Source organism: Dromaius novaehollandiae, chromosome 3 (assembly GCF_036370855.1).
Source record: "Dromaius novaehollandiae isolate bDroNov1 chromosome 3, bDroNov1.hap1, whole genome shotgun sequence".
Taxonomy (NCBI): domain Eukaryota; kingdom Metazoa; phylum Chordata; class Aves; order Casuariiformes; family Dromaiidae; genus Dromaius; species Dromaius novaehollandiae.
The window spans coordinates 20484142-20505435 of record NC_088100.1 but is presented as its reverse complement, the minus strand read 5'-3'; the positions used below and the strand labels follow the sequence as shown (position 1 = coordinate 20505435).

The 21294-nt window shown below is 38.5% G+C and overlaps 1 protein-coding gene across 2 annotated transcripts in view; it reads right to left on the bottom strand.

The window, feature by feature from the left end:
• Positions 1-503: 503 nt before the first annotated feature.
• The window catches only part of EIPR1 (EARP complex and GARP complex interacting protein 1), a 109189-nt gene continuing 88398 nt past the window's right edge, over positions 504-21294 (bottom strand). Inside the window, exons 9-12 of one of the 2 annotated variants that reach the window (XR_003260207.2) lie at positions 19719-19938; positions 14836-14927; positions 11236-11383; positions 504-1398 (exon numbers count right to left, since the gene is read on the bottom strand). Coding sequence is in view for 1 of the 2 variants with exons in the window: in XM_026106838.2 (XP_025962623.1) it covers positions 19764-19938 (175 nt within the window). In the remaining variant the exon portion in view is untranslated. Of the gene's footprint in view, positions 1399-11235; positions 11384-14835; positions 14928-17638; positions 19939-21294 lie in introns of those variants that run through there. The other variant, XM_026106838.2, reaches the window with a different exon arrangement.

Sequence of the window (21294 nt, the reverse complement as noted above, 5' to 3'; positions counted from 1 at the left end):
TTATACAGCTAAAAGAAAACAACAGCTATTTCTCATTGCATGCGAATTTACTTCGCAGCATGTAACACTGTTACTGTACAGTGACTGCTCACAAATAGACAATATGTCCCAGATAACATTAATTCAGGAAGTCAGGGAATATGAAAATACAACAGTAACATTATTTATCTAATCAAAGTAGCTAAAGTGTTTAAGGGTGTCCGAAGAATAAGGGATTCTAAAACAGACCGATACATCTGTATTTTACCATGCAGCCTGGATCCCACATCAAACCACCTGTTAAAAATACATCTTTTCTTGAATACAAAACTGCTCTCTATGGCAAAAGTACCCCCTACTAATTCTCCTTCAGTCCACAAAGTAAGAGCTATTTTTGTGCATTCTAAAGGTATAGGAAAACCAACTATGGTCACCAGAATTGGGGACCATGCAAGGAAACACACAAGAGAAATCCTAACAGGAAGCCAACCCCTTGACATGAAACATGCACATATAAGACAACGTAAGCTCTTAAATGAAGGTTTTATTTTTAAATGGAGGCACCATATGCAGAACAACAGAAGCCGGCTCCATGATTAGGGTTCTTACATATTGCCATAGTAGCAATTGAGCTGCATTATTTTAACTAACTAAATTTTGAGAGTTTGATTTAAGTTCTTTCAATACATTTTGAGAATTCTACATTCTATGTTTTACAGAAAAACTGAAAATTCAAAATCTTGTTTTTGTTTATTAGAAACGTTCTGGTGTCACACAATATTATGTAATATTAGAATGGTGATATGGGTCAGAATTATCTCACACCCTCTTTTTGCAAAGTTTAGGCAAGCTTAAAACAATCTTGAGAAATCAAATTTAAGTAGCCCTTTTTAACAGAAAACACTCCCATTCATCATCTCATAAGCAAATTAATATCTGGGGAGCAAACTTCTCCTTTAAGGCTGCCAGATGTAAGCCAGCTATCTCCCAGTTTGACCTAGATGACCTGGGTTTCAGCTTGTTTGCTATGAACCAGAGTTTACTCACATCATTGAAAATTCAGGTATGCCTCCTTCTCAAGAGCTACAGTATAACTCTTGAGAGTTATACGATGTGCAAGACAGGACATGTCAGCTTGTTTTATATTTCCATCTCTAACTGGTGTCCTTTGGGATCAGCAAGGGGAGTTGGCATTCCCCGGTGAAGACTTGGCTCTGCTTCTCACAGCAACACCTTCTGAATTGGTGCAGATTGGGTGATGGTGGTACCAGCCTGGTTTTGCAAATGCAGGGTAATATGTGGATCAGGGTAAATCAGGGATCTGCAGATCTCAGCAGTGCAGGAAGAATTGAATTTTGCCTCCTAAGTCAGAGGTGCTGCAGATTACCTCTTCTCATGGCAGGAGCAGTCAAAGGCCAACTGGAAAAGAAGAGGGAAAGCCCTGAAGAGTCAGGTTTGCTGCTCAGATTCCTGTTGGCAGGATAAGAGGGGAGCCAGCAGTGATTCCACCCCTAGCAACATCTGCTTCCCTCCTCTTGAGTCATAACGGCTCTTCCGGACCCAGCTTCACCTACCAGCAGCTGCTGCAAGCCCAGCTTTCGGGGGCTCTGGGCTACACAAAGCCGGCAGCAGGCCGACACCATTTTGCCACCTTCAGCTGCCCTAGACATTGCCTCACCACCCACTTGCCTGGAGACAAGGCTTGGGCCTCAGTGCAGCGCTACAGTGCAGATTTCAGCAGCCACATGCTGCAACAGTAAGTGACAGGATTACATCCGAGTACTGTCCGCTACAGCCTCTACCAGCTTTTAAAGCTGGAACTGGAAGAGAGGATCTAATATGAGCTAGTGTGAATCTTTCATCTCAGCTAGGGTATAATTTTATCATTCTGCTTGACAATGTGACATAGAGGGGGCAATAAAATACCCATTTCACAGTGAGACCAGTATGACATGGCTACCATGGATGGTTAGGTTACTTAATTTATGTTTCAGAACTCATTTTAATTCATTAGGCATTTCCTACTATAGCCTTGCTATAGATAGCTGCTTATAAAGGTTATAAGAAATAAACACTTAAGGCATGGGCAATCTATTTCTTCCTTCAACCTGCCTATCTTTTGTGAAATTGCATGCTATAGAGCAATGACTACAATATCTAATTTATAGAAAGCATGAAAACCAAAGGCTTCAAACTGTTGCAAAATGGTAGAGAGTTGCATTCTTCTACAGGAAGAATGAAAACAAAAAAATAAATAAGAAAAAGCTCAAGGCATTGAAAATGCCCTAAACAGTAAAGATTAATGTTTTACATTGTTTATACTACACATTTTGAAGAATGCTTTCAAGAAAGCCATTTACCATCTTCTGTGCTCTTTTGCATTTGAAAAATAATTAACTCTGATGTGGGATTTTTAAAGTAGACAACAAGGCAGCAAACATTTCTAGCATTCCTATAAAGTGAGAAGTAAATTTATGAAGACTTGATGGGAACTAAAAAGAATCCCTCAACAACCTGTGACTGTATTGTTTGCTGTCCTTTAAAAACAGGCTAACCCAGTGTGTAGTTCATTAGTATTCTAATTGTCAAGTAGTGCTCAGTCGTTGTCTCAGGCTGTCTGATTAAAAATTAAACAAAATTAATTTTTTTTCACTGCCAGATGCATTGAAGTCTCTCTCCCCTTTTTTTTAATTAAACTCCCTTCCAAACACTTCAGATCACATGTCACCATGGCAGAGCAGTAACTGACCATACACTGTAGGAGTAGATCACAAAAAACTATTTAATTCTGAACTACAGTGCAGAGATTTCATTCTTATAGAGAATATTCTTTATTCTCAGTTGATTTTCCATCCTTTTCAGATGATCTTTGTCTTCTCCAAGTGTGAAAGCAAAACAGGTGCAACTGTGATCATAACTGGAGTATGGCAAACAGCTCCATGTCCTACAACTGGCTATGTAGCAGAGCAGACAGCCTTGGAGCTTGTTTCTACTTCATCCTCCTACACTAACCTTTAACTATTAGAGGACTAGTCCTGTGTGTTCTGATAAAGATGTTCTTGCTGATATGAACTTAGTTGCTGAATTAACTCAGGCATTGAAAGTAACCTTTAGGCACGAACCGTCTAACTACTCTCTTCAGATTATAAATTTCTCACACATAAAACCATACCAGCATGTGCTTCCCTGACTCATAATACTATTAATAAATATGAATGGCATTTAATGTTTTTAGAAAGCTAAAAAGAAATGTCTAGAAACTGAGATTCTGGACAGAATCTCTACAGCCTGGGGTACATTTTCAGGCACTTCCACAGATAATGACTGTTTGATTTACCTGAGTATACCACTTAAAGCACCTTGTGCCTTTGTTTCCTGTTATTACAATGGGGATCTTTTTTTCCTCTCTCCATTACAGTTGGATATTATGCAAACAAAAGCAATCATATTATGTGTGCAGATACTGTGGTTATGGAGGACAAAAATATGTTCTATAACCAGAACACCAAGATAAACAGGCCGCAGATTGTTTCCAAGATACAAGAAAAATACAGTTATACTTTGAAGCTATGGTCAACCAGAAATGCATGCCAATCAGTTTGATCAAGGACAAGAGAAGAGACATTACACTCAGAGTTTGTTGCAGATCAGACTATGCCCTTTTATCTCCATTCAGTACACAGTCAGTGACACTAACTATGGCTTTTGTAAAACCATCCTAAAAAAGCAGCAAAGAGAACAGTAGTAAATACGTTAAGGTTATATGAACAAATGCATCGAAAAACTCAGAACAAATACTGAAAGAGTCCATGCCTGTCTCTAGCAAGACAGAACTATTTTTCATTTGTAATTAGGCTCTCTTATGCTAGGAACAATGTACAAAGGCAGATACAGACTATACTAATAATATGATCGAGTTAGTTCTTTTTACATTATTTAGCATATGTCATAGTTAAAAATGATCAGTGGCATCAAACCCAAGCTGAAGAACCACAGAAATGTTCCTACAGAAATTCCTGCAAATTGACAAATATTGCTAAGAGCTTCATCTTTTTTACTACCCTGCCACATGGCTTCTTCACTGTCCTAGGTAGTTGCAAGGTACATAGTCTGAGACATTACAGTTGGGTCCATTGTCACTTTTGGATAAGACTCAGCTGAAACAAAGAATTCTTCTTGCCACATGGAAATGGTCTCATTTGCAAGATGATGCACTAGAATTTACACACAAAGAATTAGGAAATTAAATTAAACCTTGAATTTGTTCCCTTGCAATAGGGGCCAAACTCTTAGCAGAAGTAGATCATTATGTCGTCTGTGGCAGACAGAAGGAAAAGTAGGGGAAAGAATTAAAGAAACAGGGCAATTCCTTCAAAATCATTCAAACTATGCAGATTTACATCAAATGGGGCCATGAGTCTTGGCTAGCATGCATTTTCTTCAAATCAATTTATTATTCTTCTAAGGTTGATCCGACTATGAGAGACCTTCCATATTTTAGATGGGCTTTTCAGAGGCCATCCTGCTTGACCACAGAAAGTGTTCAATGACCAAAAGCTTCTGCTCTGGCCCACAAAATCTATAAAAGAACAGGATCAATAATCTGAAGTGGTAATAAAGTTCTTCCTCCTTTAGAATAGCGCTACTAAGCAGCAACAGCACTACTGCAAAAATTTTATTCCCTCCCCCAGTATGAACAAAACTGGGTGAGTTGCTTTTGAGTTCAGCACAAAGGAATCTCACAGGTCTACACCAAAACCAGAATCCCTAACCACCCGCCACCCCCCCAAACACACACACACACACACAGGTAGAAGTTTCTGCTTTCTCATTAAAAAAAGTTCTTAAACCAAGATCGAATTCATTCTTTCCTTCTTTTTCTCTCCCCTTTTTCTTACTCTGCAAAGTCAAAGAAATTGAATACTGAGAAAGGTTGCCTCTTGGTGTATAGGATATTTTCATTTAATGAAATTTTCATATTATAGCTAACTCTTAAAGATGCACTACTACTAGGCAGCACCTTTCTTTCATCCCATTCTTTAAAAATCATTTTATAAAGTTTAGTTAGAGGTAATGTCAAGCTCTTTGCTATGAAACATGCAGAAGTACAGGGAAAAAATGAAGTATTTTCTCACTATTAATATTTGGTTAGTTGTTCTTTTCCATTTAAACAGCCAACATAAATGATGATTCTCCAAAGACAAACACAAGTATACCTAATTTCATGGATTTGTTGACTCTACAAGTGCAAAGTTCAGCTTGTACATTTAGGTAGAATAGATCTAACTATTTCACAAGTACAGAAACCAACCTAACAACTCCTCATGCCACAGCAAAGGTTTCATCATCTTCAGCAAGCTTTGAATCAGGCTCACCACATATCCCCCAGGTTTTACTTGCATGGTGATGGTGATTTTCATTCATCCCCCAGACGTGGTTATATCATTCCATGAACCAAATACACAGTCACACACGCATACATACATTTAATAAGTCTCACAGAAATCATTATTTAAAATGTAGAGCAGGGCACAGTTCTAAGTAAGGAAACAGTTATTTAACAGAGGTCCGACTGCACTCCTAGCAAGAGCACAGAATTGCTGTACTACTTCACACCAAAGACGCATCTAACCCATACCCTATTTCAAAAATAGGCCAGTAGCAATTTTTAAAGAGAGTATGTAAAGAACAGGGCCAGTTTAACGGGATCCTCCTTTTACTACACCCGCTCAATTCCCAGCAATCCAGAGTTTAAAGACTTCCTGAGGCAAAAGCAGCCTGGTGACTAGTTGGTACAATGGCCACCAGTGGAGCTAGCCTCCATCTAAATCCTTTTTTTAGCTCCTTTATTCCTCTAGTTTTCACTCCACCAGTGACGAGTTTCAAAACAGTAATTATGGGCTATAAGAAAAAATACTTCTTTTTGTTTGCTTTAAATTTGCTACTTTGTAACTTCACCGGTCGCCCATAAGTTTTGCATTGTGAGAAATGGTGAAGAACTGCTCACTGTTCATTTTACTCCTCAGTATTTATTTCTTTTAAAATAAGTCACTTTTAAGAGCTGCATCTCATAGTTGCAGAGATAGTTAATATACATTTGGGGATATTTCTAAGATTGAGAAACAGTTTTCTGTATGTGCCCAGAGAGGATTAAAGTTTCTTTTAGCTATTCTTCAATTTATTTTACACTCTCCCAAACTTTTCAAAACAAATTCTTTTAAAAAATTACAATAATTTATAAACAGGAATTTACGAAGGATGCCTATCTGCAATCTAAATTACAGTTTTTATAGATTAAAAAAAAAGACACAGAAACTAGCACGAGTGCTTTGCTTCCCGTGGAAGCGTACACACCTTTTAGGTGAGAAGTGACAGGAATATAAGCCAGGCACAATTTTAACACAGTAGCTGTGGACTTCAGAGATGATTCAGTGACCACAGAAATTTGTGGATCATGCCCTTACTAAGTTAAAGGCAAGTACCTACAAGTTTTTAAAAACTGATACCTGAGATCCTTTAGTAAAGTTTAAATAGGTGATATATCAGGGTCAAAATCAATACGGTATGGAAAGGTAATCAAGAGGGTTTTTATAATAGGACTGTTACCTGCAATTCACACCAGCTATTTAATGACAGTTAATACTTGCACTCTTACAAAAATGTCTTATGTATGCAGGCACTGAATGTCTTTGTGGTTGGAGATAAACATTAGCTCTATGAGCTTCTCTGTCTAAATGTAAATATCTCCTTTGACCAAAATACTGCAGGTTTTAAAGTACTCTTTTCTACACTGAAATAGTCTCAGTGCCTAGAAAAAAACCCCCAACTCCCTCAACCCCAAACCTACAAACCAAACAGAGAAACTATTCAGGAGCTTTAAACTTTCCTAACATTATTTACTATGTTTAAACATAGTCGTATAATGAACAACTAAGTAATTAAAAAAACAGAATCCAGCCACTCCAAAACTTAAACTTCACCCAGCTGTGACTTTCCAAGTTCCTTTTCATAAGGCAAACTAAAGTGAGCAATGCTGGATTTGTAGTAAAGGGCACCTCTCAAGCATTACCATTTTTCACCAGAAACACCTACAGCTTCCCATCCTACCTATAAAGGAAACTGCCTACACTGCGGAGGAAGAACCAAGAAATATCGGCCTGCCCTGATGTTAAATCATTATGGCTATGACAGGCATTCCTACACATGATGCATGTGTAGCTGCAAATAAGGTCACTGTGTTGTTCTCCTTGGCAGTTAACACTATGTGCTGAACATCTCAGCTTGCATTTTAAATTTACACTAACTCCCCTCCCTTAAAAATTAGATGAAAAATTTGCAGAGTAATTAGATTTCTATGTCTAATTAGCAAAGATTTAATTCACTGATGGCATATTTCACCTTTCTGTGAGCTACTTTGGAATGACTTTCATATAGCCAGAGCTTTTCATACCACTGAGCTCCAAACTAATTTACAAACTTTGGATATTATTATTTACTGTGACAGTAACTAAGAGAAGCTCCAGATTTAGAGGTATGATAGATCCAGGCTTCTCTGAAAACATCCACCTTTTTGGATAAAAATCAGAGCTACTGCACTAATTTCTTGCCACAGCGTCTGCACAAACCAGGTCGACACCATGCGTGCAGTTAGTTCCCTGCTTCCACCTAGCAGTACATGGGCTGCATCAATAGCCTGACACAGATAACATACTGCAAGCCCAGTGCTTCATAACCATTACAATTACTGTGAAAGTGCAGAACACCAGGCAGTGCATATACACATATTTCTGTCAGCAGTTACAAGAAATCAGTATGGCACTGATAAAAGTTAATGGCAGTAAGCTTATTTAGACCAGATAAGGGCTTGGCCTTAAAGTACCTACCTCTGCCAATTATATGAATTCATTTTAGGAAAGCAGTGCTGTACTTTGTAAAATCTTGTTAGATTACTACTAGCTTAGAATTAACTTGTTTACATTAGGAAAATTAGGACTCAATTCACTTGCCTGTTGCAATAGTAGGGCCTAGTAAAGGTAGAATTCACTAAGATCCACTGTTGAGGACAGTTTAATGGTAATGTGCTGATGAAAAAAAATAAAAAGAAAAAGATTATTTAAAAATCTCACTACAAGACAGCATCTCCCATCAAGGATGCTGGCCAAGTGCTTCTAATATTTTGTGAGCTAGTGCAGCCAGAGGCAAAAACAAACCGAACAGTCACCAAGAGAATTTGTGGGCTTTCCCCTGGTAGCCTCCCATCCAAGTACTACACATACTTTGTGAGATCTGATACTACATGTGGCAGGGCTGCTGCTAAGAGAGTCACCATGGGATTATTTTAATGTTCACTGAAATGGAGGCAATTCATTACATATTGCAGTAGCATCATTTTCATTCAAATAGTAAGAGATCGCAAGTAGCCTTTTAAATCTGCTTTGTCTTTCCCTCCGGTACCAGCTTACCTTCAAGCTTCTTGGAAAGATGATGCTCTGCAAAACAAGCTTCAGAGGTTATGCTAAGAACAGAGCATTCACTACCCTGTTGACCTCCCAAAACATGCAGGGGTAGAAATACAGATCTGCATGCTTAAACTGGGTTTCCCCAATGGCCTAAGAATGGGATGCTTTTGTGCCACAAGTTTTTCACTTACTTAATATTATCATAAAACATTTACATGATTTAATTAGATTATGTAAATGATTTACTCCAATTTGAAACTTTGAAAATCATAATGTCATGCTTTAAATTATGCAAGTATTGAAAATGCTTTTCATAGCAGTAGAAGTGAAAACACAAGTGAGACAGTCCTGCCAATGCCCCTCAGCTGTTCTTTGCTCACCAGTGAAGACCACACAGAATGGACTACTGTAATCCTGACTTTTCTATTACCATTTTCTGCATAGCATTCTGTGCCCTAATTTTATGCTATGCCCAAAGCTCAAAATACATTTGGAAAACATTTTCTGGTTTGTATCAACATCGCAGCTAAGCAGCAGATGACACTTTAGCAGCAGATTTTTTTTATCCTATCCTCCCTACCATTCTGTGACGAGGTGTGCATATCATGGCAAGTAGACCTTGGCAAGGAGATCCAATAAGTGGTTTTCATGGAAACATCTTTCTCAGTATCGAGCAATGAGAAGGGAGTTTTACTTATCAAACATTTTTCTTCTAAGTGAACTTGCTTAAACTGTACTCCTGGATGGGACAGTGTTGCCACAATACTGAGCACATCACTTTAAGAAATACTCTACTTCATATGACATTCTTAAAAATGTACAAAATAGGCATCTATATGAGCTACAGGAGTAAGTTACAGTGGGCAGAGATGGCATCAAGTTACCCAGAGACAAAGGAAGCAACATTAAAAATGAAAGAAACCATCATGAATCAACCCATTAATTTCAGAAATTAACATGTACTCATGAAAAAGTAACCAAACTTGGGTAGCTGAATTTTAGCAGGCCTTCCTTGCTTGGGATATCACTTATTTTCTGATGCAAACTGAGTACAATGGTTTCTTCTTTAACGCAGCTGCTTAATGTCGCTGAAACCCAGAAGTCTGGTCTACCTCACTGTACAGATTGCCCATAAGTGGCTCTAAAACATGGTACCACTTTACGTTAGGGTCTCAAATGTTTCTATCTAGTCAGAACACCTTGCCCTCAAGGTTCTCCCCAGACCTGAGTCGTCCTCTTTATACAAAACTAAAGAATGCTGACAGGATGAAGAAATGAAATTAAAATAAATTTCAGTTCATGGAAAAAAAAATCAAAAACATTTGAATTCTAAGGCAAGGAAACTCTGAGAAATATTTATTCTTCCTGTAGAATTGTACAGCTGTTTTTCACCACAGGGTGAAAGGACCTACTCCACAGCTTGAGCCATGGATGATCAGACACTAGCTCAAACACAGGCCAGACTAATTAATTAGCAGCATGCCCATGTTGGTACAAACCCAATGGGGTAATGCATATCCCTAGCTGCAGGAAGGCTAAGTTCAAAGAAGCTGATGAAGCCTACATCCCTGGCTCACCACAGAATAAACCCTGAATGCTCAGTCCAGCTTTATCTTGCACCAATAAAACCTTGGTGCAACCCACTCTCTGTAACCCTTTCTGTAACCATTTCTCCTCCCCTCCACCCTGCCATGTCTTGCTTTTTGTACTCTGAGGCCTAGTTCTGACATGGCACTGCTGCAAACTTTGGTTATGACTTCCAAGGAAGTTGATGAGTTGTAGTAAAAGGCTGTATTAAAGTCTATGGAGTAAAGCCATGGAAGATAAGAAACATAAAATTGCAGACAGAGGTCAGACTTTTGAGGTGTGGCTCATTAGCAGCTCAAGGATTCAACAGGAAAACGAGCAAAATGCAAAGGTATAATATCCTTAAAGGAAAAAAAAATTGCAGGAGCTGGAAGATGGCAAATGTACAACATATGATCTGTTTGAAGCAGCAGGCAGAGGGAGGACAACCCCTTTCTCAATCAATGGACACCTAACTGGCCAACAAAGACCCTTCAAGCATCCTATTGGAGGTGGTGAATATACCGGTACTTGACCTACTAGCTTGTTAAATTCTAGCATGTCTCCTGCTTGCAGTCTCTTTACACATGCCAAAAGATATCTGAATCAATTAATCCAGAACAAGCCACTCTGGAGAGCGACAGAAGCCACTGTCTTTTCCCACCCTCTACCCTCCCCTGCTCGCAGCTCTCAGATTATGGTAAGTACCTTGTTCATGACCATGGGAAGACATCGGTCTGTAACGTGCTTACTCCAGCTGCTCCCTAGCTCTGCTTATTGGGCCTTCCCTTTCTTTACCAACATCAGGCAGTCATCACAATGTTTTAAGCTGTTACCCTTCCTGTTTTACAGTGCCCTTTACATTCAGTAGTCTGTCTAGGACAATCCACAAATAATGTCATTCTTTTCTGTCTATGTGGGAAAGTTACAGCAGATAAACGATAAATTCTTAGGGATACATTTATTTTAAGAAATAAGAAACCACTCTTCAGGGATGCATGGGAGCTCCCTTTGCTCTAAGGGCAGAATCAATACTGATCGCCAATCCACAAATATTCACAAAACCCAGATGTACAAAAAAAAAAAAAAAAAAAAAAAAAAAAAAAGTGATTTTCAAACAGTAAATAGTAAGACTCTCATAATCCTTCCAGCAATGTTATTCCACAATGCATAAACCAGAACAGTCCCAGACTCTGTCACGGGTAAAACCAGAAGAACTCAAGGTACTTACTCTCCAGTTCTGATGAATCTTAGTCAGCTCGTAAGGCTGCCATACACGCCTGGCAGCAAAATTAAGTTGCTCATATTCCAGGTTCCACAATGTCTTTCCTGTGATAGGAATCCTTGAGATGAAGCTCCCAATCCAAAATTGCACCCTCCTGTGGTTATCGGAGAAAATAAATTGAACACAGCTGACTGAAATTATTCCGATTCGATTATTTCATGAACACTTCAAGTAACCACATTTATCAGCCTCCTAAACCCATAAATCATAGCAGTCTCTGTTGGGAAACTCCAAATTGATGTGGCCCTGTCTGAATAAGAGAAGGCAGTAGGCATCTGACAGCCTTGAGGAGCAGCCTTGTGCGAGCTGATTGGAATCTCTAGCTGTATTAATCTTAATAACCTCAGGTAGCTTCCCCCCCGCAGCCTATGTCTTTCTGCACGAGCAGTAAGGGAGGGAACAATGCGGTTCCCTCATTCTCTCCAGCTGACTCTGTTTTCTGATGAATATGAACATGTCAGTCATGCTCAGCCTTCATCCATTGCTGCCCTCAGCAATGACCAGTCTAAAACCTGTAGAACTTAAATTGTGATTTGAGCCTTGAGGTACAGAACACTGGAACAGAAACCAGATTGCCTCCTGATACAGCAGCATGAAGACTTAAAAAAAGTTTTTCCTTCTGTTTTAAAAGATTTGTCTGTGAACTGTAATAGAAAATTGTGTATCATTTATCCAAGTTACTCAAACAATAGATTGAAGATATTCAAATAGTATTAACATTGAAAATAGATGATTAAAACACAGATCAGAAATATGCATCTATCTAGCAAACTGAATCCAAGTAACTGTCACTCACTACAGACAGTATGGTCAGAACAGTTGTCGTGATATTTGCTTTGCAAAGGATTAAACAGATCCTATTGTGATGAAGCTTTCATTTGTGCTTTTGCTAACAGACTTTCCAATAATAATACAGCTACCATATTTTTCCATTTTATCTAGATTAAATGAGATAAAGAAAAAAGCTACAGCATTAAAGTATCTATGGCTCCATCTACCTACCAGTTGCTATCAGACATGTATGTGCCCAAGCCTAATTCTTTCGTAGTTTCAAACGTGTTATATAACCACTCCTCTAAGAATAAGGAAATATTCTTAATTTTAAGAAGAAAAGATGCTTTCCTGCTTTTGTTGTTATATCATCATCTTCAGTAGCATAATCCGTTTCTGAAAGGAGTTTTAGGTAACTTCTGCTCAAAATACTGTATATATGCATATTGAGACAGAGCTGAAAGTATTCAAGCAAGTGTTTTAGCCCACAAATTGCATGCTGAGAACACGAATTATCTGTTTTCCAATCTCTGCCAAGTTAAATTCCAGGTATTCTCTATCCCCTCTCCTCTCCTCCCCCTCCCTCTACTTTTCATGTCCAGAGTCAAGAGATGGATCATTGCTTTCTTTAGCAGAAGTTTGCTTTCCCATAATCAGAAATGAAGAAAAGTTTTTCTCTTCATATGTGTTTGAAAACAAGTTATATTTACCATTAAGTAATACGCTCTACCAATCCTGTCTGGAAATGCAGTGTGTAAGATAAGTTATACAAACAATCAGATTAGAATTGTGGCTAATCTGTATAACACAATGCATCAGCCACGCTTTGTTGCATGGATGTGATAACCTTGTTTCTGATATACTTGTTGGTATTTTGATTGGGGCTTATAAAAAATTTAAGCAAGCCAAGTATAAAGCCACATAAAACCAAATAAAATATTCACAGATTGGCTAAAACTTCTTGACTCAGAAATACGTTTCCTAACCCAGCTCCCTGCACTGCTGTTTCCATATAGTTCTGAACATCAATACCATTTCTGCTGTTTTCCAGTCTCTCTCTTCTCAGCTCTCTGCAAATTTTTAGAAACTGGCAGTGGTTCAGAGAATCTGTCTGCCAAGTCTATTACCATCCCAGGATTCAGCTCATCCAGACTTGCTGATTAGTATGTGGCATCTTTGGATTTTCCAAGCTTTCCCATACTCTTCTAAATTCATTCTCCATTAAAAAGGTTTTCCATAGTTCCTCCTGGCAAAATCCCGAACTCAGGGAAGAGTCAGAATAAATGGACAATTTGCTGAAAAGGTACATTAGAGGTCCTCCCTGCTCAGCCCAGCTGCTTGGCAGCTGTTGTTATAGCTCCAGGGCAACAGCAACCCACATATTTGCCATGTGTCTTCACATGGGGAGCTTGGCATGTGGATTTAGTGAGACTCATTCATCTCTTTCTCCCCAAAGCTATCTTCTGTGCCGGAGCTTCAAGACCCCTTTATAAAGTTGTGGCTGCTGTAGCACCAAAACAGAAGGAGTCGGGATTTGCTCAATAACAGCTCAAAATTGTTCTGCTGCAAGGTAAGTCAGTGCGGAAGGAAGCATGCAACTCACATATTTTATTGATTACATCTAATATCTTGAGTTGTTCGCACTGGGACACTCCCCTAAAGGCACAGACAGGACACGCTTTTGAAGCTCTAACTACTGTGACTCAAGAAACAGCCACCTTGAAATGCTCCCTAGTTCTGCTCCCTAGGGTTGCTCACCTTATCTGTATGCTTGGCACTGAAACGCACTCCAATTGCTCCCGTTACAACCTGACCTCTGAAAACAGCAGTGACCAACTGAAAACTCTATTCCCTTCAGACATATCAGTTGGGGTTGATAACTTCTGGATCAATAAGAATATGTGCACTTATGCCCAAACTTGGCAACAACTATCATGCATGTATCATATCCAGCGACAGAATTATAATACCACAATATAAACCATGAATTCTCTAGCACCTAAATCAGTTAATTTGGGGAGATTAATATATAAGATTTTAAGAACGCAAAAGAGATAAACATGTAAAATTTTAAGGATATAGCTAAAACAAACAAACAAAAATCTACTCTTTTCCTTTTTTTTGAACTCCATACCTCCACATCTTTCTCCTTACTTCATTTACTGACAATTTTTCCTGTCTTTCCTATTTCTGTTTTCCAAACTGATCCTTCCCTGATCTTGTCTTTTTCAATTTACTTTTCATTCCATATTTGTCAGTCTTCCTTTTACTATTTCTTTGCCTTTGTCTTTTTCTTTTTCTCCAGATCTCCTTTGTGTCATTTTCTTCTCACTTCACTAGTCCCTCACTGACCAAAGTGGCAGGTGGAATGAGCAGGAGCAATGTGCAAATTGATCTGGAGACTATCCATGACTTTCCAATTCAGTAGCTCCCTTTACAGGAAAGCCAGGCTTCTCTAAAGATTGATTTGCACTTTTCTTCCAGTCAGTTCAGCCGTTATTCCAGAAACCATAGGCTTTCTGCAGCCTCAGAACAGCACTCCTGCCACAGGTTCTACAACAAAGTTTTAAGTACTTTCTTCATATCCCCCACAAAAAGCGAAACCCTTCAATATCCTCTGTAAAGCCAAACAGTGGTTACCCATGCTAATGGTAAATGCTGGTTTTATAGCATTATGAACTTGTATCCAATTACTGATCTTCACAGTTATCATTACCTACTTTTCACTGCTTCAGCACTGTCAGACACAAGTATATCTACTTTAGGGCATCTTACCATGATTCGGACGGACTACACTGTTTGAGGCTATCCTGAATAAGTTGCAAGACATCAGAATTTCAGTCTCAAATACTGGAAGAGGTACCAGGCTGTAAGATTGAGGAATTCCAAGTGAATAGACAAATACAGAGCTGGTATTTTCAGTTACAAGTTCAAAAATACAACTGTCAGGTAGCTTATTTCTTTATAAAACACTCCTCTTTACTAATTTAAGTGTTGAACATAACCCATATTATTTCCGCAAACCTTTGTGTAACAAAAGGGTAAGAAGGAAGGGGAATGGGTCTAGAACAAATGTCAAGCCTATCCATGCCATCCAATTCTTATTCTTCATTAATTCTGATGCTGACAAGTAATTCATTAACTTTAGCAGCTTCAGTACAGGTCAGATAATTTTAGCACTGGCACCACGGACAATGTCCAGGTCTGTACTGAAGGCTTTTCTGAATTTGAAGTTAGCATCATTTTTACTTAGGAGTGAAACAGATTGTTGTTTTGAACTTCTCATTAAATGGCCAAGACTTCTATTGACGTCGGTGAGCCTTAGACCAAGCTCAAAATCTTTAAGAAAGTATTATCAAATCCTTTCCTGTCTGTGAAATAAAAACACCACATCTCAAGCATTTTCGTAATTCCACACCAGGCACATAAAATTGAGTCAGTGACAAAGTAGAAATTATCAACACTGAATCTGGAATAAAACAAGTTTTTAGGCTGCAACATTCACAGTTCGACACCTTTCTGGAATACCAGAATTAACTTTTTCAAAATCAAAACTATTAAAGCTTCTTACCTGGATATAGTCTGCAAAGAAAGAAAAATCAATCTGAAGAAATGTTCGTTTTGAAAACATCATAATTGTGCACCTACCAGTGGTGATATGTGGCGGCACAAAACAGTATTGTCTACGAAACATTGCAACAACCCAGTGCTTTACGATCACTCAGAACATGATTTGAATTTCAGGAGAGGTGACGGACTCTCTTTTTTGTACAGAAATCAGTTTGTCTCCATAGTCTCACTGCCAAGGAGGGTTTTGCAACAAAGCAGACAGCTTCCAGAAATAATACTGGGATTTTGTAAGAACTTCATCCGAGACATGAGGCTTTTCTAAAATCCCTTAAAACACAACTTATAACCAAAGTAAAGAGCTGTGAGAGATGAAAGTGAAGGAGTGAATGTGATATCTCAGCACTAGACACAATGCTTTGGAGAATACGTTATTATTTTTAAACTTTATTTTCTTCCTATAAGGGCAAATAGCATGTGTCTAGGCAGGCAGGTAAAAACAGGGCAGACATATAGGGATTCTTTGCCAGTATTCTTTGTAGTGTCCAGCGTTTCAGGGTTGAAAAAGATTTCCTGGGACAGAGGTGCTGCCTTTGTGTTTAGCGGCCTTTGGTGGATTCTCCTTTCAAGAATTTGTACAGTGATTTCAAGTCATGTAAACTTTAGCATTGCAATATGGGGTGCGAGTGTGTGTGTGTGTGTGTGTGTGTGTGTGTGTGTGTGTGTGTGTGTGTGTGTGTGTGTGTGTGTGTGTGTTAAAAAGGAGCATCGCAGCTCAACTGCACGGCTGTAAAGATCATGTCATTTTGTATGTTGTGAGCCACCACCTGCTGGTTCCATTTAATAACATCTAGTTCTCGTATCAGAAGAGACAGCGAACAATCACTCCCTATTCATCCTCTCCCCCTGCCACTTAGGATTTTATGGACTTTTATCATTCCTCTCAACCATCTGCCTTTCAGTCTATTTAGTTATCCTCATACAGGTGCTGCATACTATTCATCATTTCTGTCACCCTTCTCTAAAACCTTTCCCAGTTTCACTACATCAGTTTTGAGATGAAAGAAATCAGAGCCACACACAGTACTCAAGATGCATGTACATCATGGGTTTGCACAATGGATTAACAAGGCTCTGTTTTCCTCTCTATTTGCTTTTTAGTAACTCCTTACATTTTAATTTGATTTTAACCTCTATTAAGCTATTGCTTTTAAAGAGCTATCGTAACCCCAAGATCTCACTTCCAAGCTCTAATAGTTAACTACTATTGACCACCAAAGTATATGCAAAATTACTGTTTTCTCCCATATCCATTACTTCATATTTCCTACACTGAATTTCATCTATCATTTTATCATCCAGTCATTCACTGTTGTGAAATGCCCTTCCATAGTTCTTCAGTCAGTCATCTTTAGTACTCTGAACATCATTTGCAAACTCTGCCATTTTTCTATGCAGACCTTTTTACACAAAGGTCACAAATACAATGTAAAGCACAGGCCTGATTACAGATCCTTGCAGAACTTCATTGGTAATTTCTTTCTGTTATGAAATGTGATGATTTATTCCTACCTCCTATTTCCTATCTTTTAACCAGTTGTTTATCCATCTGGGGACCTTTCCTCTTATCCTACAGCAGCTTTCTTTCTCTAACAGCTTGAGGTAAAACCTTGTCAAGCTTTCTCTTTATGAAAGTCATTTTCATACTGCTGTGAGTGCTGAACATGTAACTCAGATTCTGCTTTAGAGATAGCTAAAAATGATTAAAATTTGACCCTGCCTGCTCTCTTGCTTCTACTGTAATGTATTTCATTCAAATTTGACCTGCTTCTCCCTTCCTTCCCATAGTTCATCCCTTATCTTCTCCCCTTATAATGTGATATTATAAACAGTTACCAAAAGACAGACAATACTAAAATAAAAGAAAAATACATCATTATTATTTGTTTATAGATAGAGCTTTCTGGCTTGTATAAACTTACAATATTAAAGGAAATGCAGTACCTCAAGATTAGCCCAAAATCTGTCCCACATTTTATTACATGTTAAAACCAAGCACCACACAGGGTTACATAATTTCCTGTCACCTTCGCACTGTAAACCATATACATTAAGAGACAATAAAATTTCATTAGACTTTTATTGCTAATGTGAACAAAGTTTTAAAGTATTCCGCTGCATACTAATGATACACTGCAGATTTTTTTGCATGGGGAGAAAAAAAAGAAGTGGTTTTGTCTGAAGATTGAAAGCTCCACTTGTAAAGCTACATCCCAGTCAAGGATTTGGAAATTCAGACAGCTGAAGTATGACCGATTTGGAAATGTAATTTCTTATAATATACAGGTGAAGAGCTCACACCCAGTTGCAGATTGAGACAATCTGAAATAACAAAGTTTAAAATCTTAACACAGAAAACCAGACCATCAGACTTTCCAACAGAAGCATTCCCTCTGGAGCAGAGAGACGTCACTGTAACACAAATACAGACAGTAATACACATGGCTTAATTTAATTACTTCACTTCTATGAATTCTTCCAAATAAGCTCTTTAATAATTAAGCCAAGAATGGAATTCAACTTTCATCTTTTCTGGACACTTTGGCCTACAGCAGTCAGTTATGCTCTCAAAGTGTGTTCCCATACAAGCAGCTGTGTATACACCACAAATCACATTTGGACATATTTCAATCCAGATAGTGGTGAGGACAAGCAAAGGTTAGTAGCAAGCTGTCCCTCAACAGTAACACCAACAGTTACTATAGCAACAGCAGGACTCATAGCAGGATGTTGGTATCGATCTTTCCATCCAATGTTCTTGGCATTTCTTCGGAGTGGTCTTACATAACGCTATCCTAACCGACATTGTTTCGCATACCCGAGTTCTGAAGTTAACTGGAAATAATAGTGATAAAAAGGCAATGGGGCATGAGACCGAGCACAGCTGTAATCAGCATACAGAGAGCAGGCAGCAGAATTGTTATCAGAACAGTACACTACACTGGGCAGGGGGCAGGACGCACAGCCCTATTTTACGTGCCTTCTATCTACATTTCAAGTTTTCTGTGCATTCTCCTGCATGGCAACATCTGTCTGTTCCCAGTATTTGTAACAGGATAGCCTCTGATGCCTAGGTCACGTATTGCAAAGAGAAGGATAGAGCAAAACATGTTTGTGCTTAGCTGAAAACCCGTTACATCATGTAGGCATATTGCAAAATGGCACAGAGCCAATAAAGATAAGAAAGAGATTACTTTCAACTATTAAAGAGATTTTTCAGGTTAACAGTGGAGTAGCTCCAGGGGCTCTCAAACTATATTACAGGACAACCAAATTCTAGGAACATGCTGTAATACGTTACAGGAGAATATATTAAGAGATTTTGATCAAGAGGAATATTGTTTCCAATAACAACATAGAGCACAAAAACACATTTAATTTGCAAATTACAGGATGGTATGTTGTTGCTATTCCTACAAGGCTTAAATGAAAAACATACTTTGAAGGTTTCACGTTCATGATTAACATTTCTTGTTAGACAGGCAAAATGGGAGAAAAATAGTTTAAAATACTGGAGTGAATTAAGAAAGCCTTTCAGACCATTCCCAACTGTATTTATAGTCATTAAAGAATGAGCCAGAATAGTTAACAGAATGTGGCCGTAGCTAAGAACAGAAGGCTGCTTATATCGAAAAGAAAGAAGATAGAACATTATTCTTGTAAATGGGTAGATCACTTCAGATACATGTACCCTACCTTCTCCCAGCTTTATATTGGCATAATGATAACATCTCTGTAATTCACTATGTTAGCGTAAAGTTGAAGTAATAAATCAGTGGTATAGGAAAGTGCCCAATAAATTCAGAAACATAACTCACAATTGCAAAGTGATTATTTAAAAAAAAAAACAAAACAAAAACTAAACTAACTAGCACAGCCTTAAGAAAATTTATCATATTTTCCAAGGCAAATACAAAAGACAAAACCTGAAACATAAGTTTCTATATTAGTACAGATACATTCTTAATAAAATTTTAACATTTATACTTAACAACAACCAAAAAAATCCTGAAAAAATGAACAATACCTACCAATTGTGTACATCAAGATAATAACTCCACCATAATCCAAACAAATTATAACAATATGTGATATTTAAGAGCTCTGGGAACCCTGTTAATAACAAGTCTCCCATCATAACTTAAAGAGGCAAATAGCCACGGGTCTGCTGATGACCATTCAACTGCATATACACTATCTTCATGTTCTTCATAGGTAGCTATTATGCTGTCCTGAAGGGGCTCTTTACTCCTAAAATATAAAAAAAAAGAAGTAAGGATTTGTGAACACACCTGATTGAAAAGGTTAAGTGTCATAAACATGGATAGATATGCAAGCTCCTATTTAAAGTATAAGAATGCAATGGTGGGCTCCAAGGAAGCATCATTCAGCACCTGATATGTGCATGCACTTATGTTTTAGATAACATGGCAGAGTCAAGTCAATGTTAAAGACTCCCTTTGCTGCGACAAATTATCTGTTATTCTCAATTTCAGTAGTTTCAGGTCTCAGAGAAGCAATATACTAAATACTTCTCCCTCTAAAGCAAATTAAAGTACAGGGGCTGATCTACATGCACTTAAACACACACTTTTCTCTCAATAGCTTTTCTCTCACCCTGCTCCATTCCGCACCTTTTTTCTTTTTTGTTAACTGAATTCTTAAAAGAATATATAATCTTATTAGACAAGAGTAGTTGAGTCAGAGGTTGCAGTCCTTAACAAGGCAGCATCTTCATGGGAATGCTACAGTCCTCGACGCATTATCTCTAGCGTAACGTAAGGGAGGTGGAGGCACCACTCTGAACACCTTCCCCTTTCTCTCCCATTCCCAGAGCTATACCCATTCCCCCAACTCTCATCTATTGCTGTGTACCTCACCTCTCACTACAACACCCAAGTTCCTGGTTGTTAACCTCATGAGAGAAAGACGTTCTCTTTTGCATTGCAAATATTTAAAAAGAGACGTTATTCTCTAAATTCCACAGCCCCCAGACTGATTGATTGCCTTCTGCTAGCTGCGAGCTCCCCTTCCTTCCTCCTCACAGAGCTGATCCCTCCGGTTAGAGGGCAACCCTGCAGTACATTATTCTGTAGCTACAGGGCCGGTGAGTTTTCAGAGGATGACCTTAAAGCTCCCTCTCACCCAGAGAGGATCACTCCTGCCCGACAGCCTCTGAGAAGCAGCCCCCTACCTCCCCGAAACAGACTTGCACTGCAGCTGCAATCCTCCCAACAGAAAGCGAGGACAGTGAACCTTGCCAATGCCACTCAGTCACTTAAGCAGGTTCTGCTACTGCAGAAATGAGTTGTTATCAGCAGCCTTTGCCCTTTACTACTGTTCTCTCAAAGATGAAAGCAGCCATCTCTACAATCACAAAACGCATATATGGTATTCAATTTGAATGGCTTGCAAGATATTGCTGGACCACCTAGCCAGTCTAACCAGCTGTGAATCTAACATCACAATTTAAATTAAATTGAATTCAATGAATAAACCAGAAGCAGTCTAATACTGCAGAATAGCTTCTGATATTTAGTTTCAAGGACTATTATCACTTACTTAAGCTATGTTTAAGGTCAACTAACAAAAAGAGGTCATAGCACA